The sequence below is a fragment of the Phaseolus vulgaris genome, chromosome 11 (assembly GCF_051622355.1).
Source record: "Phaseolus vulgaris cultivar YP4 chromosome 11, ASM5162235v1, whole genome shotgun sequence".
In the NCBI taxonomy this organism is placed as follows: domain Eukaryota; kingdom Viridiplantae; phylum Streptophyta; class Magnoliopsida; order Fabales; family Fabaceae; genus Phaseolus; species Phaseolus vulgaris.
Window position 1 is genome coordinate 20,194,404 of NC_143508.1, and position 17,370 is coordinate 20,211,773.

At 35.1% G+C, this 17,370-nt stretch overlaps 1 protein-coding gene across 2 annotated transcripts; it reads left to right on the top strand.

Moving 5' to 3' along the window:
- Window positions 1-1,726: 1,726 nt before the first annotated feature.
- Window positions 1,727-4,743, top strand: LOC137826517 (wax ester synthase/diacylglycerol acyltransferase 4). Of its 2 annotated transcripts, none has more exons than XM_090297637.1 (5): window positions 1,727-2,211; window positions 2,733-3,305; window positions 3,559-3,919; window positions 4,110-4,247; window positions 4,373-4,743. In XM_090297637.1, the coding sequence occupies exons 2-5, from the start codon at window positions 3,217-3,219 to the stop codon at window positions 4,529-4,531; spliced, it is 747 nt and encodes a 248-aa protein (XP_090153763.1). In that variant the 5' UTR covers window positions 1,727-2,211; window positions 2,733-3,216; the 3' UTR covers window positions 4,532-4,743. The 2 variants fall into 2 exon arrangements, with proteins under 2 accessions (XP_090153763.1, XP_068488612.1); XM_068632511.2 differs by having other exon boundaries at window positions 3,566-3,919.
- Window positions 4,744-17,370: the final 12,627 nt, after the last annotated feature.

Here is a 17,370-nt window from a genome sequence, read left to right on the forward strand (position 1 = left end):
ATTATTGTTAAATTGGTATCTAATTAGTAACCAAAGTTTTTCTACTAAATTTAAAATTTAAATAATGGGTAGTTAAAACCTTGATTGCTAATCAAATACCAATTTAAAAATTATTTAATAATATTAAAAACTATTTTTTTAGTTTGTTAAATGGTTTTTATTGTAATTGTTATTGTAACTATTGTAATTATTTTTTAGTCTTTAAAAATTGATTTCTACTTGATTACTTTCTTCGTGAAGTATAAAAATCTTTATCCAAAAGCTTTATAATTTTTTTGGCCTTTACTTCCTGTATTCACATTATTACTAATTGAGCTTTCATACTAACAAAAAGAAAACTAAAATACCATTCCCACCATACCACCGGTGTCACTCTACCACCATTCTACACTGCATTATTTGAGAGGAAGAAGAAGAAGAGATAACTTCTTCTAGAATATATCATTTACATTCTAGTTTTTCTGAAAATTCTTTTCCATAAATTCTCGTAAGCTTTGTGCCTTAACCTCACACACCCACTACATTAACCTATTTTGCTAGTTCTCTTAGCTTCGAAAAATCATCTCAAAGGTTTCTATTATATTTTAGGGTCTTTATACCGCAAACAAGAGGCACCAATAAGAAGTTTTGTTTGTGTTTTTAGTTATATTTACTATATATATATATAATTAATGTATATATACATATATAATTATAAGTGGTTATTCCATTTTTTCCTTCTCTAATATAATATATTTATATTTGCTTATTAAAAAATAAAGTTAAATTATAAGTCATTCTCCGGGGTAAAGATAATTAAGGTGTGTGGTTGGCTATACCTATCATTACCACCAACCAGCACATGCCTTCTGACATTCCATTTCATTCGGAGTCACTAGAGGACCCTATATTATAATACTTTGTTTTAGTTAAATAGTTTTTATGCATTAAGTACACAAATCAATGTATATAGAAAATAGTTAGCTAACCCTTAAATCAGTTATTTCCTTTTTCTATATAACAAGAGTACATTTGAATAAACTTAAAAAAACTAATTTTAATGATATAGTTTTTGAAGATGTTTTTCTAGATTGAATTTTTTGGCCACACTAAAAAAGTTTCACGTGAAAATTACCTTTTTAAAATAAAATCTCTACAGATTCAAAAAAAGAAAAAATATTTCTAGATGATGTTAAACTCAAGATTGAAACATTAATTAATATGTTAAAAATAAAATATAAATAAAGTTTTTCTCATGGTCTCTTATTTCCACATATTAAAAAAGTATTGCATTTTCTATTGTTCAAACTTGAAGTTTTTTTAAATGATATCACTAGACCCAATTATCACTTTTGAGTATTCTCTATTTTTACAAATTTATTATAAAAGACATTCAAAGACTTAAAGAAAAAAATATATATTTAAATTGTCTTTAATTTTTAATCTCGACTCTAAATAAGAAACTATTGGCTGTAGTAGAATAAACCTCCAATAAAAGATTAAGATAAGAGAACATAATTTTGGTTTGAAACCTCTTTATAGATATATTTTTTCTTAATAGATTAAGTGTTTTTTCATGAAAAAATTTGGATAGAATCACCAAATATTAAAATAGAAAATATGAATAAAAAGACACTGTTTACTGTTTTTTTTTTTTAAAGGGTTGCATTAAATTCTAATGTAATAATATTGTATTTTAAAATTATTTTTGAAACTATATATATCGTTCATCATTTTTGGACTTCTCATCCCGTACGTTAATTGGATATATCCATATCAATGAACACACTTTTTTATTCTGATCTAAATGCCGCACTAATTATTGGCCATAGCTTTATTTCAAACTCCAAAGCCATATATTTTTCAAAGTAATTGATGTGCCACCATCATTAATGTATCAACCAGATTGGTAGTTCTACATCCTATCATATAGAAACAACAATTGTGCTATATATTGATGATGGTTTGTATTGGCTTAAGCATCCAAAAGCAATAGTTTCTGAAGTCTTACTTTTATTCTCTTTTTCATACACACAAAATAGCACAATGGATCAATTATATGAAGAGGTTGAAGAACCAGTGAGTCCCCCTGGACAATATTTCAACAGTTCAGTGATATGTTCCTATGTTTTTGGCTTTCTTGAAATAGCAATTCCAATTGATGACTCAAAGACCGTATCTTTGATCAAAGATGTCTTCCTCCCTATCAACCCACGTTTCTCCTCTATCATGGTTCTTTTCTCTTCCATCCTTGAGTTAATTTTGATTTTTGTTGGCCAAAATACTTCTTTATGTGCCCTTAATAACGGTTTTTGGTATTAAAAAATAAGTAAATTTTTATTTTAGTGTGTGTAAATATTTTTTAATATTTTTTCTTTGTAATATGAAATTTCTATTTTGTTCCTATATTAATTTTAAATTAGATTTTACATTTATTTTTGGAATTTAGATTTTGTTTTAAATATCACATGCTAACATGATAGTACAGACATTAACATTGAATATGATCCCTTTTGCTTTCTTTTAGTACATAAAGAATGTCACATAATAATAATAAAGATAAAAAGTAATTATTTCAGATTTGGATAAAAAAACAAAAGACAATAAACATAAAAAGCCCTCATTCATTTATATTAAAAAAAAGATTTAAAGGCTTAGTGATATGAATTAAATTAGTATATATCACCAAGTTCAAATTAGTATTCAGTGATATTATGTATGTTTTGATTGTTGAATTCGTTGCTTCACCACAGATAAGAGACCAAGATGGTAAAAGGAGATGGAGAAGGGTAGAAGTGAAGCCTGAAGAGCATGTAAAGATTCCCAAATTTCCAGAAGGCAATTCACCTGAATTATATGACCATTATTTCGATGACTATGTGACAACGATTCTAACTGAAAGAACACCACAGAACAAACCACTGTGGGAAATCCATATTATTAAGTATCCCACGAGCAATGCTGCAGGCACAATAATTTTCAAGCTTCATCATGCTCTTGGAGATGGTTACTCCTTAATGGGTGCCCTTCTTTCTTGCCTTCAAAGAATTGATGACCCTTCTCTTCCACTAACTTTTCCTTCAAGAACATCATCAAGTTCACAAGGTTCAAAGAAAAACATGTTTCAGAAGTTACCTTCAGTTATCTCCTCCTTTTTTAGCTCCATGTCAGATTTTGGATCAAGCTTAGTGAAGACAACAATGGATGTAGATGAGAAAACACCTGTAAGATCTGGATATGAAGGAACTGAGTCCATGCCTTTTGCCTTGTCAAACATATCACTATCTCTTGATCATGTCAAAGCAATCAAGACCAAGCTTGGAGTGGTAAGATTATAGAAAAAAATAGTCCTTGCATTAATATGTAAAAAGTTTTTATGTTCTTCTATCAGTTTTTTTATCAAACCTACCTTAAAACAGTTTGTATATTTAAAACAAGTAGTACAATATTTGGATGATGTCACTTTGGATATGAAATACTCACTTGTTAAAAGTCTGATGAATCAGAAATTGTTTCTGATATGATTAATCTATACTGATACATATATGGTCTCAAAAAGTTGATTTATTTATTTGCAAGCTTGCAGACCATAAATGATGTGATTACTGGGATGTTTTTCTATGGGATTCGGTTGTACATGCTCGAGATTGACAACATGGCTAGAAAAGCAAAATCCACAGCTGTGGTAATGCTCAACACAAGAAATGTTAAAGGGTACAAATCACTGAAGGAGATGCAAAATTCAAAGGTGAAAGGTCTGTGGGGGAATAAAATTTCTTTCCTACAAATACCTATTCCAAAGCTAAGTCAATCCAGAAGCCACAACCCTCTTGAGTTTGTTTGGAATGCCCGAAAACTAATAAATAAGAAGAAACGTTCTTTCAGTGTTTATCTCATAGGTTTGCTCTTAGATTTGGAGATGAAATTAAAGGGTCCTGAGGTATGTATATGTAATTTGATGTTTAAGTTTATAAAAATAGTTTAGGGCTCTTTTCACTTCTTTTTAACTCATTTTAGTAAGTTCTATGCTCAAATTTATAACACAAGTTATCATATTGTATGGAGAATCTCCCTTAATTATTCTGCCATATTCTATTCAACTTCTGTTATTTGTTATGTTGGTGTCTTAGGCTGTAGCTAAAATCATCTACAAGACTCTTGGAAACTGTAGTGTTGTTATATCCAACATTTTTGGACCAATGGAACAAATGGCTTTGGCAAATAATCCTATAACTGGTTTATATTTCACTATGACTGGTGGACCTGAGGTATTTATTGAACTGCTCATTTATTTTTGGGAGTTAAATTCATTCTCATGTATATATAGTGATAAGAAAATGCATAAAAACCACTACCTATGTAGGTTCTAACATGCTTTTCTGTGTGCTGGCAGAATATAGACATAACTATTATGAGCTATGTGAAAGTACTAAGAATCACCTTGAGAACACTTAAGGGATTCATTGATGAACAGAAACTCAAGTTTTGCATGGAGAAAGCCTTTGATGTGATATTCAAAGCTGCCATGGAGATCTCTCAAACACCCAACTAGAAATAATTGAGACAAAACATGTGACATTGTCATTCCAGAATGAGTCACACATTCAAATTAAAACATGTAGCTGCTTATTTAATATTGTATCTTAGTTTTAAAAAATTGAATCTTCATTTTTATGATAGTGAAATATGAACGCTATTTAAGCCAATGAAGACATAGAATTCCTGTGGAACCATTCAAATGTGGTTCCTCTTACTTTTCAAAATCTTTCCACCTTACACTCATAATTTATTTTCGGTGTAGAAATTTTCTCTTTATTTTCCTAATGAATTTTTTTTCGTCAAGTCTATGTTATAGAGGAAATTTATTTTTCTAATGTTTAAAGTGAATAATGATATTTATATTTAGATACACCCCATTAATTTTAAACATCCAGTTATCATTTATAATTCTTGGGAAAATTCAATTAATTTATCCTCTTTGATGTAGATACAAGATGGACACTTTCAGAAACCATACGCAAATAATAGAAAATAGAGCAAAATTAGAATAATGAGACAAATAATTTTTAACGTGAAAAAACCTTCTCAACTTGAGAAATAAAAACCCACGGGACCTAATCCAGAAAATGTCTCTATTATAAAAGTAGTATTACAAAATTTGTTTATCTCATTATGTGAGGATAACACTCAATCTCACCAAAGAAGGATGGAATACAAAGTCTCTCTAGTCTCTCACTAGGATTTCTAATCTCACATTGTTCCGGCCGGTTGACCTGGATACGTCTTTGTGCGCAACCTTGCCCGTCAGCTAAGGACACCTTCCCTCTGGCAACCTGTGAACACCTGCAAAGAAGGACAAATGGGCGCCCTAGCGGCCGTTTGCACTCCGACGCTCAAGTCAGCTAGCAAGAAACACCAAAACTCTGCACCTCCGTATCGGAACACCGTGGATGGTGCTCTGAAGGTGGTAAAAAGAACTGTGTATTGTGTATCTTTTCTCCCTCTGGCAAACAATTTTTCTCTAGTCCCTTGTCCGTAACCTCAAGACTCGAGCAAACAACTAGAGTGTATTCTGGGAAAATTTGCCAAAAGTTCGAACCCCGTTTCCAACATCCAAGGTTCTATTTAAACGCCTCTAGCATTTAAAGCGTCTTAAAGCGCATTTAATTCAGCGCCTTTAAGACGTTTAAACCGCCTGAAGCATTTAAAGTACCTTAAAACGCTCGAAACGTAAACTTTAATTACCTTTAAATAGCTTTAATTACCTTATGGATGTTTCTGTTCTGACCTGGCTGTTATTACACGTGGAGGGCCTCACAGCACCGTGACCCAACTTGGGGGTATTTCGTCGCGTGAGTCCTCCTTCCTTGGGCATCTGGCGCATGGGGTGACTTTTTGGGTGCCAACTCATGCCCCCAAACCTCTAGTCACTCGCTTTGAGGAGAGCGTATCTACCTTCCTTTTGTACCCTGCACCTGGTTACCCCTGGGCGTGACCCTCTCATGAGTCGTATCTATCCCAAGGGCCTCTCTGGGGCGACATGGGCATTTCACGAGTCAGATTGCTCTCCACTGGCGCTAGTACTATGGCCTTGAAGCCACCTTTCTCTTTACTTTCTCATTGTTTCTGCGCTTGGTGGGCCCGAAGCCTCCATGGCGTCACTCCCTCCATGGTCTTTCCTACCCATGGGTATCGGGGAGTGACATTACCGGCGGCTTGTTTGGCGACGCCGTATCTTGGCGGCACCTTGTCTAGGCGACGTCTTATCTCGGCGACGCCATGTTAAGGCGACGCCCTTCTTTGGCGACGCCTTGTCCTAGCGACGCCTTGTGTAATTATTTTGTTGACTTCCTTTCTTTGACCCCTTCGCATGGCCACACCACATGTTGACCTTGGCCCCGACGCTGACTTTGACTTTGGTCAACGCCCGGGGGCGGGACGGTACACACACTATGATGGATATCTCTTATCTCTTTTTCTCTTATGTTGCTCTTCTACTTGCTTCCTTGTTTCTTCTTTCTCTTTCTCAGAAGTTCTCGGTATATAAAGAACGAGAGGAAGCCCTTCATAAAGAGATTAATGCTCATTACATTTTCAACCGAGAAAGTTACAATTTTCAAAAAACTTTTTAATGGTCATCATTGAATAAATTCAATGGATTGATTACCAATATTAATTGGTCATAATCTTCCATTAAATTATTGTGGATTACCAATAATTTTTTTCCTTAATTAACTTAATTGAGGGTATCAATAATTCAGCTCTTCCAATATTATGACCAATATTCTCCTTAAAACTTTTAAGGAGAGATGACCAACAATAATTTATCTACATAGTATCGTGTATGTTTTCCTTACAGAATTTCATTTTTTTTCTTCGGGTTATTTACACCAATCTTTGTCGATGCTACTTTTTTTTATAGTAATACTTGAACTTTTTTTATTATATCATATAGATTTTTTTAATTTATTTTAAATCTACAATTAGGAAAGTAAAATTCTTATATTTGATTTTCTTCTTAAAAATATTTTTGTTAAAATTCAGTATACTATATAATTTTTTTCTTCAATAAAATATTAATTCATGTTTATGATAGAGTTGAATTAACGTAATTATTAAATATCAAACGAGACAGCGCATCACTACCACTATATAGAGCATATCTTCTAGTTCTCTCCAGATTTTCCAAATGGCACATTCCTTCTTTTTTTTCTTTAGAATATATATTCTCCTGTTGAATAAAATGAAGTTATGAAGGAAAAGTTTACATTCAATGATAATTTGCATACTCAATCATTTATTAATTTCATAATGAAATCAATAGGACGTATACATAATTCAAATCGTTTAGTACACATTTCATTTAATGCATTCACTAGTATAAATAGCCAGCAAATATTTATTATGTCATCACTTCTTTGTTTTTGGTGAGACACCTTCTGTTGTCATTGTCATGGCGATAAGAATACAACAACAATTTGAAGTTACCACCATTAATGGACGGGATGTGATCTTCATGACCATCTCTTTCTTTAGGGGTGTTATTGGAAACCCAAATTATAATCTTATCAATGAATGAATGGCATGTTATAGTTACAATTATTAGCAGATGCAATTTAGAGTTGAAATTATAATTGAGTTTCGAATTCAACATTTCAAAAGAATTCGGGGTTAATTGTAATGGCAACATGTAATTCTAAACATTAAGTTATTCAAATATCAAAGTAACTTTTTTATTAAGAAAAAATATAATAAATAAGAGTATTTAAGAGATATTTCTACCCATTACATATATCCTATAAAAGCCTTAAAAACACTAAGAGCTAGATCATCCAAAAAAATTTGCCCATAATCCACCTAAAATAAATGTGTCTTTACATGGAGGGAGAGTACACTAGTGCATAAAGGCTAAACAAGGGCGGCTATTTGTATATTTACAAGGGCGACTATATACTCGCATTTGATAAGCACGTATTTGTAAATCAAAGAGATACAAGTGCGGTTGAATAGCCGCATTTGTAAATACTATTTATAAGGGCAGTTATTTCTGGTAGCCGCACTTGTATATGCTTCTGAATCAGAGTTTAGGGGTTTAGGGGTAATGCATTTACAAGTGCGGCTATTACCATAAATGCACTCGTATTACAAGGGCGACTTTGGTAAATAGTCACCCTTGTAATAACCGCACTTGTAAATCTTGCACTAGATTTATAAGTGCGGCTATGGTAAATAGTCGCCCTTGTAAATAGTGGTTTTTTTTTAATGCAATCTGTTTATTGCTAATTCCCATATAAATTAACCTGTTCAATTATATATACCCAGGCAGACAAATACATAAATTCAGAGAATCAAATATATATTGATAAAAATGTATTACAAATACTAATCAAATTACATATAATCCCTACACTATTGATCAACTATCCTAGAGTTATAAAAATTTATGAAATATGTGGACCAAAAATGTCTCACATATGTTGTGGCTTCTGAAGTTATTGGTGTTTCTTCCGTGAAGAACTGCATTTCAAAATATAGTTGACATAAATTAGTTTTAAGATACATATATGTTAAAGAATTATAAAAATAATTTAACATATCATGTTACCTCTTTCCAATCACTTTTAATGTCTAGTCTTACAATGCTAATCATCCATTGCATAACGTAATAGCCACACTCATAGCTTCCTGGTTGTTTATTACACTATAATTCAATAAAAAAAGTAAAAGTTAGTATATTGATAAACAATGAAAAGAGAAAGAAAAAAATTACAAACCTTTATTCTTATCCAGTTTAAATTATTTGAACTAGATCGACCTTTTAGGATGTTATATCCACGTTATGAATTGGTTAATACAAAAAACCTCGTTAGTAGATGGTTAATTAGTAACATACAGAGTTAAGTTTATAGTGTACTTACGTATCAATGATATTCTTAAGATTTGGGGGTATCTTCTTGTGTAGGGAAAAGAACCACACAACAGTCTTATCAACCATTGATAAGACAAGTAACTACCAATAATGCCTATATCATCGATGAAAAGAGTTAGTAAATATTTAAAACATGAAATAGTAATAATTGATGACATATAATTAAACTTACCCATTAATATAAGGGCATAAATAAATTTTTTTCCCTCTTTTCCAGGGTGTTAGTGATGTATGATTGGGTCTCAGTTGCCTTTGCTGCAGTGGGATTAGTATATGCAGGATCTAAGAATCCATACACATTTTCCTTTTCCTCAGTGAGACAGACTCCATGCAAAAACCTACAAGTTACTAATAATCAATAATAATTTAACATAAAGTAAATTGAAATATAGGTAAAGATACTTACATTATAAAAAATTGAATTATATTTATATTGAGCTCCTGATCCCCAACTACAAATTCTAATAAATTTGTCATGTACATGTACAGTGGCAGTTCAGTGTTTATTTGAAAAAACGTATCATCCCAGGGAACTTCAAAAGGATCTTGACCAATCTGTCTAGTAGCTAGAGCTAAGGAAGCTATAGGATCGTCAACCGGAACCTCATGCTTCTTTTCCGGAGTTGGTTTCCAACGAGGTTTCTACAAAATAAAGAACATTTGTATTAAATTATATGTAATATATAAATATAAATATAAATTAATATAATGAAATGAAATTATTACATAAGGTTCTAGCATAATTGGAATGAGGTGTCTAGGCCAGGCAACGAATGTCTTAAATGCATCGGCCATAGTGGTTACCTCATTTGAAGGTAGTGGAACACGAACATTAGGTACTCGTACTTTTTCAACTGTTACCTTCGCCACAGCAGGGGAGAAAGGAACGTTATGTAAGGTGGTGACCTCTCCATAGACTTTTCCAAGGGCCACCACCTGAGGAAGCTTGCCGCCCGCTACCAGTAGCTCACATTCCCTCGTCTGCCCAATGATATCCTCCCATGATGTTGTAGGAGTCGCACAACTCCCCTCTTTATTCTTGGGAGTGGGACTATTACAAATAGCCGCCCTTGTAAATCAAAGTGCTTGATTTGTGAGTGCGACTTTTACTATATCCACACTTGTAAATCAAAGCGCTTGATTTACGAGTGCGGCTATTACAAATAGTCGCATTTTTAAATGAACTTAATTTTAAAAATGCCACCGTGTTTTTTACGAGTGTGTTTGTTTGTAAAGCCGCACTTAATAAGGTGCCCTTGTTTTTCCTTTTCTGCACTAGTGGTAGAAGGTGAAACAACATCCATAATCAAATATATATAACAGTTAAATCTAACAAGGTTGTATAGATGAGTTTTTACAAATCAAAAAATCAAACAAACCCTTGCCAAAGCTTTACAAGCTCTAGACACAACACTGATGATGGAGGAGGGCCAAGCACACCGACCCAAGGAAGCCAAGGCCCAAGCCAAGGAGAGCGTCTAGACCAAGACCAAGGTGAGCGTCTAGGACGTGAAGGAGGGAGGCTACCCTTAGAGCTAGACCGTCTAGGACCCCTTACAAGATCAATGGCCAAACATATTCAAACACAAGCAAATGAGGCCACGGATGGAAGAGAGAAGGCTTTGTATATGTTTGCATAAAGGCCCATTGGGGGTACTTAGTAGATAGGATAGTGTAGAAAGCATTTTGGAAGGAAACATTCTAGAATGTAGGGTTTGTGTGGCCGGTCATTGCTTGGCACATGGCTTAGCATTTAGATTTAATTTTTGGTTTTCTTTTTCTTGTAATTCAGCTTACAAATTACGTCCAAGATAGCCTATAAATAGGAAGGCTATCTCATTGTATTTGACAAGTTTAATTGAGTAATGTTATGCTGCCATTTTTGTGCACTAGCTTTACTTCTCCTAGAAATCTAGGCTATAAACTTCAATCCTTTCACCTTTCTCCCTTGAGCTGGCCGAACCACTCAAACACCACACTCATCATGCACCTTCAAAGCCAACACAACTCCTAGGAGGGCTTTGTTTCACTCACCCATTGCTTCCGCATCCCTTTTTACTACTTTGATTCAAGAAGAACACATGAAAATGCCATCATTTGGTATCATGAGCTTTTGGTTCTTCAAGATGAGTAGCTTGGTCTTTTAATTTCAGTTCTTCTTTATTTCATCTTTGTCATTTCAATTCCTTACTTGTCTTGCTGTTTTTATATTTTAAGTTGTTCTTGGTGTGCTTATGGAAGATCCAACCAAAGCACAATTGTTCAATTGATCTTGAACAAATTCTGTGCAGCTTGTGATAGGATTCCTTACACCATTGTGTGGCTGTTTTCTTTTAGGAAATTGAGTCCTTATTGCTTTCTTATAATTGCTTCATTTTATGCTTTGAGTCTTTATTTTCTGAATCTATAAATGTTGTGTCAAGTCATGTGAATCCATAATTGTCATCAATTCTTAGTAGTCCTATTTTTTTGGCTTGATTGTTTCTTGTTTTTGGGTCTCTTTATATTGCTTTAATCTGCTGTTATTTTGATCCTTTGGTGCTTTTTATTTTTAGTTTGAGTTCATAATTGTGTCTTAGTTCTTACACAATTTCCATTCTTACATTTCCATTGTGTTAATTTTGGTTATCTTGCTGTTTTCTTCCAGTTTTCCAGAATTCCCCTGTCTCATCTCTCTGTTCTGGGCTGTTTTGTTTTAAAAAATATATTTCCACCCATAGGAAAATTCTGATTTTCTGGAAAATGCAAGTTTAAAGTGTTATAGAAAAGACAAAAAAAGAATGAGGTCAAAAGAAGCAACAGAAAAAAAATGATAAATCTTACAAAATCAGAGTGCAAATCTTGAGCGCTCCAGCTGGCCTAACTGCACACCAAATTTGCAAAAATTATTAAACAAAAATGGTGCATGCGTTTTAGGTGATTCCAAAGCCAAAATTTAGATAAGATCCTGAATTTTCTTGCATCCAAATTTCAGAAACAAATTTTACAATTACAGCTCAGCATAAATCGGGGAACAAACACGTTTTCTGGCCCACAACATTTTCCAGTGGTGCTGGTTTTTTTTTATTTGGTCATCTAATCTAGTGCTTTTCTTTAGGAATTCCTTTTGTGTGCCAACTTTTATTGAGTACCTTTAATTGTTTGCTTTAATTTCTTGAATCTCTTTCTAAGTTGTCATATTATAAATCCTTTTGGTAGTACTGTTTTCTTTCAATTAAATTTGTTTCTTGCTTTTGTTTCTTGACCTCTCATTTTGGGTGCTGGAATTTAATTCTCTCTTGGTGCTTATGTGCATGGAAATTGACTTGGTTTAAGGTTAAGCCCTTGTGAATAGGTGCTGGAAATTGGAGAATTAGAGCCAACTTTCTAAGGAGGAGACAAAGCTAAGGCCGAAACAAGCTTTCTTGAAACAAACACTACAAACACCTAGGAGATCAACAATCAAGACAACAAAGAAAGTGCACTAACCAAAAAGAGGAACAACAAAGGGGGTTTTCTTATCTCCTTTACAACTTGGTTTATTGTTAATTACCTCTTTTAAATTACGTTTTAGACGGTGAGTGTGTCTTCAAGGGCTCAAAGTGTCCAAGAAGCCTCACCTAGGGCCGAATAGCATAGTAATTTTGCTTAGTAATTTGTTGCTTGTTTGAACTTGTTTTTCTTTTGTTTTGGTAGAAACGTTTTGCATGCTTAGTATTGTTTAATTTTGTGCTATACCGACTAGCTTTGCTGCATATCTAGCTTACATAGTTTTCTTGCTTTTTGATTTCTCAACTTCTTGTGTTCTAAGTGTTCTACTAAGAGAAAATTTTGTGTGAAGTCATTGGAGGAAAGTTTTTGGCAAGGAAAAGGCTTGGTACTTAAGTAGTCCATTGTGACTCACCTCCCTTACCTGGAAAACTACCTTCTCTAACTTTCCTAAACTTTCTCCAAGTAAAACACCTATATACACAAAGTTTTAGCCATGTCTTCTTCTTCTCACTCTCCAAAGTCTATAGAAAGTGAAGTAAAATCTTTGAAAACTCTTTTAAAAGAAGTATCCCAAGCGGTACAATTGATATCTTTTAGACAATTGGAGAATGAGAACAAAATCAATGAGTTGGCTAAAGCTCAAGAAGAGAAGTCACAAAAATCACAAAAATAAAAAAAAAACTCATGCATCCCATTCTCAAAGTATTGAGTCTCTAGGGGAGGGAAGCCGTAGAATCAATGATTATTACCAACCACCCCCTAGAAGAACTAGGCAAAGGGAACAAGAGGTGCCAAGGGAAACAAGAGTAGACCTACCTCATTTTCATGGAAAGGAAAATGTAGAAGTATATCTAGATTGGGAGATGAAGGTAGAGCAACTTTTTGCTTGCCATAGGGTAAGTGAGGAACGAAAAGTACCCTTAACCACCTTTAGTTTCCAAGGGAATGCCATGTATTGGTGGACCTCTCTCGAAAGAGATAGACGTCTTCATAGGGAACCTTCCATTACATATTGGAATGACCTTAGGGGAGCCCTAAGACGTCGACATATACCCTCTTACTACCATAGGGAGTTGATGGACAAGCTCCAAAGACTCCAACAAAGAAATATGAGCGTAGAGGAGTATAGACAAAAGATGGAACTCTATATGATGAGAGCCTCTATTAGAGAGGAAGAGGAAACCACCATAGCTAGGTTCCTTAGTGGCCTATCACTTGAGATAAGAGATAGAGTAGAGCTCTTACCTTATCAAGACTTGAATGATTTGGTTCAACTTTGCATTAAAGTTGAGCAACAAAACTTGCGCAAAACCTCAAGTCAAAAGGTGAGCCCCTATTCTAGCTTTTATCCCAAGAAAGAGTTTAGAAGGGAGGGTAGTACATCCAAGGAAAAACCAAAAGAGCCTACCAAGCCCTTCACCAAAGAAACCTCAACCCCACCCATCCGAGCTAGAGATGTCAAGTGTTTTAAGTGCTATGGTAGGGGGCATGTGCAAGCACAATGTCCAAACCAAAGGACTTTGTTTTTAAAAGGTGTAGACGAGTACACTAGTGGCGAGGATGAGCCTAGTGAGAAAGAGGAAGGGGGAGAGGATGAGAGGGTAGCTCCACTAGAGGGAGAATTGCTTATGATTAGGAGAACCCTCAACAATCACCCTAGCACATCCATGGAAACACAAAGGGAGAACATCTTTCATACAAGATGCAATGTTTTAGAAAATATATGTTCCCTCATTGTGGATAGTGGATCTAGTTGTAATTGTTGTAGTGCTAGGATGGTTGAAAAGCTTAAGCTACAAGTAGTTCCTCACCCAAAACCTTACAAACTTCAATGGCTTAATGAAAATGGGGAACTACATGTAGACAAGCAAGTGGAAATCAAGTTTTCCATAGGGAACTACAAAGACAAAGTTTTATGTGATGTAGTGCCTATGGAAGCTTGCCATATCTTATTAGGGAGACCATGGCAATTTGATAAGAAAACCTTGCATGATGGTCTCACTAACGAGATTTCCTTCACCCATAAGTATAAAAAGTTTGTACTTAGTCCTTTACCACATTCTCAAGTGGTGAAAGACCAAATACAAATGAAACAAAAGAGGGATGAGGAAAAAAAAAAAAAAAAAGAGCTAGAAAAAGAGAAAATCCTTAGGGATAGAAAGGCGTGGGAGAAGAGTGTTCCTTCCCACAAGGTTGGTCAACAAGAAAAACCTCTTGAAAATGTTTTTGAAAACTTGCTTCTTGTTGAACAACCAAGCCTTATCTTTTGTAAATGAGCACTTACATGCACTGCCACAAGTAGTGAACTCATGGTTTTACCTCCTCAAGTAGAAAACCTTTTGAGTGAATTTGAAGATCTATTCTCCCAAGAAGGACCCATTGGGCTTCCTCCTCTTAGGGGGATAGAACATCAAATTGACTTTATACCGGGGGCAAGCCTACCAAATAGGCCTGCTTATAGAACCAACCCCGAGGAAACAAAGGAGATAGAATCACAAGTTCAAGACTTGTTGGAGAAGGGTTGGGTTCAAAAGAGCCTAAGCCCTTGTGCTGTACCTGTCTTGTTGGTGCCCAAAAAGGATGGAAAATGGCGTATATGTTGTGATTGTAGAGCAATCAACAACATCACCATCAAGTATAGGCATCCAATCCCGAGGCTTGATGATATGCTTGATGAATTGCATGGGTCAACTCTATTCTCCAAGATTGACCTTAAAAGTGGATATCACCAAATTCGAATCAAGGAGGGTGATGAGTGGAAAACCGCTTTTAAGACCAAATTTGGATTATATGAGTGGTTGGTGATGCCCTTTGGGCTTACTAACGCTCCAAGCACATTCATGAGGCTTATGAATCACACCTTGAGGGATTGTATAGGTAAATATGTAGTAGTTTACTTTGATGATATCTTAGTATATAGTAAAACCCTAGAAGACCATCTAAGCCACCTTAGGGAAGTTCTTCTAGTCCTTAGGAAAAATAGTCTTTTTGCCAATAGGGATAAGTGTACCTTTTGTGTAGATAGTGTAGTCTTCTTAGGCTTTATAGTAAACAAAAAGGGGGTGCATGCAGATCCCGAGAAAATCAAAGCCATCCGCGAGTGACCAACTCCACAAAATGTAAGTGAAGTAAGAAGTTTTCATGGGTTAGCTAGCTTCTATAGAAGGTTTGTGCCTAATTTTTCTAGCCTAGCTTCTCCTTTGAATGAACTTGTAAGAAAAGATGTTGCATTTTGTTGGAATGAAAAGCATGAGCAAGCCTTTCAAAGGCTAAAAGCTCAACTCACCAATGCACCCATCCTATCTCTCCCAAATTTTTCCAAAACTTTTGAGATAGAGTGTGATGCATCGGGAGTAGGCATAGGTGCGGTTTTGTTGCAAGGTGGACACCCCATTGCTTATTTTAGTGAAAAACTCCATGGTGCCACCCTCAACTACCCCACCTATGACAAAGAGCTCTATGCTCTTGTGCGAGCCCTAAAGACATGGGAACACTACCTTGTGTCCAAAGAATTTGTTATCCATAGTGATCACGAGTCTTTAAAATATTTAAAGGGCCAACACAAGCTCAACAAGAGACATGCTAAATGGATGGAATTTCTTGAACAATTTCCTTATGTAATCAAATACAAGAAAGGGAGCACCAATATAGTGGCCGATGCTCTTTCAAGACGGCACACACTCTTTTCAAAACTAGGTGCCCAAATTCTTGGATTTGACCACATAAGAGAGCTTTACCAAGAAGATCAAGAACTCTCATCCATCTATGCCCAATGTCTACATAGAGCACAAGGAGGTTACTATGTGTCCGAGGGATATCTTTTTAAAGAAGGAAAACTTTGCATTCCCCAAGGAACACATAGAAAACTCCTTGTCAAAGAATCACATGAAGGGGGACTCATGGGCCATTTTGGAGTTGATAAGACTCTAGATCTTTTAAAAGCAAAATTTTGTTGGCCACACATGAGGAAAGATGTCCAACGACATTGTTCTAGATGTATCTCATGTTTAAAAGCAAAGTCTAGAACAATGCCGCATGGACTCTACACCCCTTTGCCGATTGCAAATGCTCCTTGGGAAGACATTAGCATGGATTTCAGTTTAGGACTTCCTAGGACTGCAAGAGGCCATGACTCTATTTTTGTGGTAGTGGACCGATTTAGCAAAATGTCCCACTTTATTCCATGCCACAAAGTAGATGATGCTCAAAATATTTCTAAACTCTTCTTTAGAGAAGTGGTGAGACTCCATGGTCTCCCTCGAAGTATAGTGTCCGATAGAGATCCCAAGTTTATAAGCCACTTTTGAAAAACTCTTTGGGGTAAACTTGGAACAAGACTACAATTTTCAACTTCTTGTCATCCTCAAACGGATGGGCAAACCGAAGTAGGTAATAGATCTCTTGGAACTATGCTTAGGGCTATCATGAAGGGCAGCCACAAATCTTGGGATGAGTACCTTCCCCACATTGAATTTGCTTACAATAGAGTAGTTCACAAGACTACTAATGCTTCTCCTTTTGAGGTAGTATATGGTTTTAATCCTCTCACGCCCATGGATTTGATACCCCTTCCTAATCCAAAAGATTTTGTGCATAAGGAAGGAGTACTCAAAGCTGATTTTGTCAAGAAAATGCATGAGAAGATTAAAATTCAAATACAACAACAAAATGAGAAGTACACAAAATACAACAACAAAGGGAAGAGAGAAATAATTTTTGAGGAAGGAGACTTAGTTTGGCTTCACCTTCGCAAAGATAGATTTCCAAATCAAAGGAAGTCCAAACTAAGTCCCCGAGGTGATGGACCTTTCCAAGTTCTCAAGCGAGTCAACAACAATGCATATAAGTTGGACCTACCTTTTGAATATGGAGTACATGACACTTTTAATGTAATGGATCTTTCTCCATTTGTAGGTACCAATGACGATGACGAGCTGGATTTGAGGACAAATCCTTTCCAAGGGGGAGGGGATGATGGAGGAGGGCCAAGC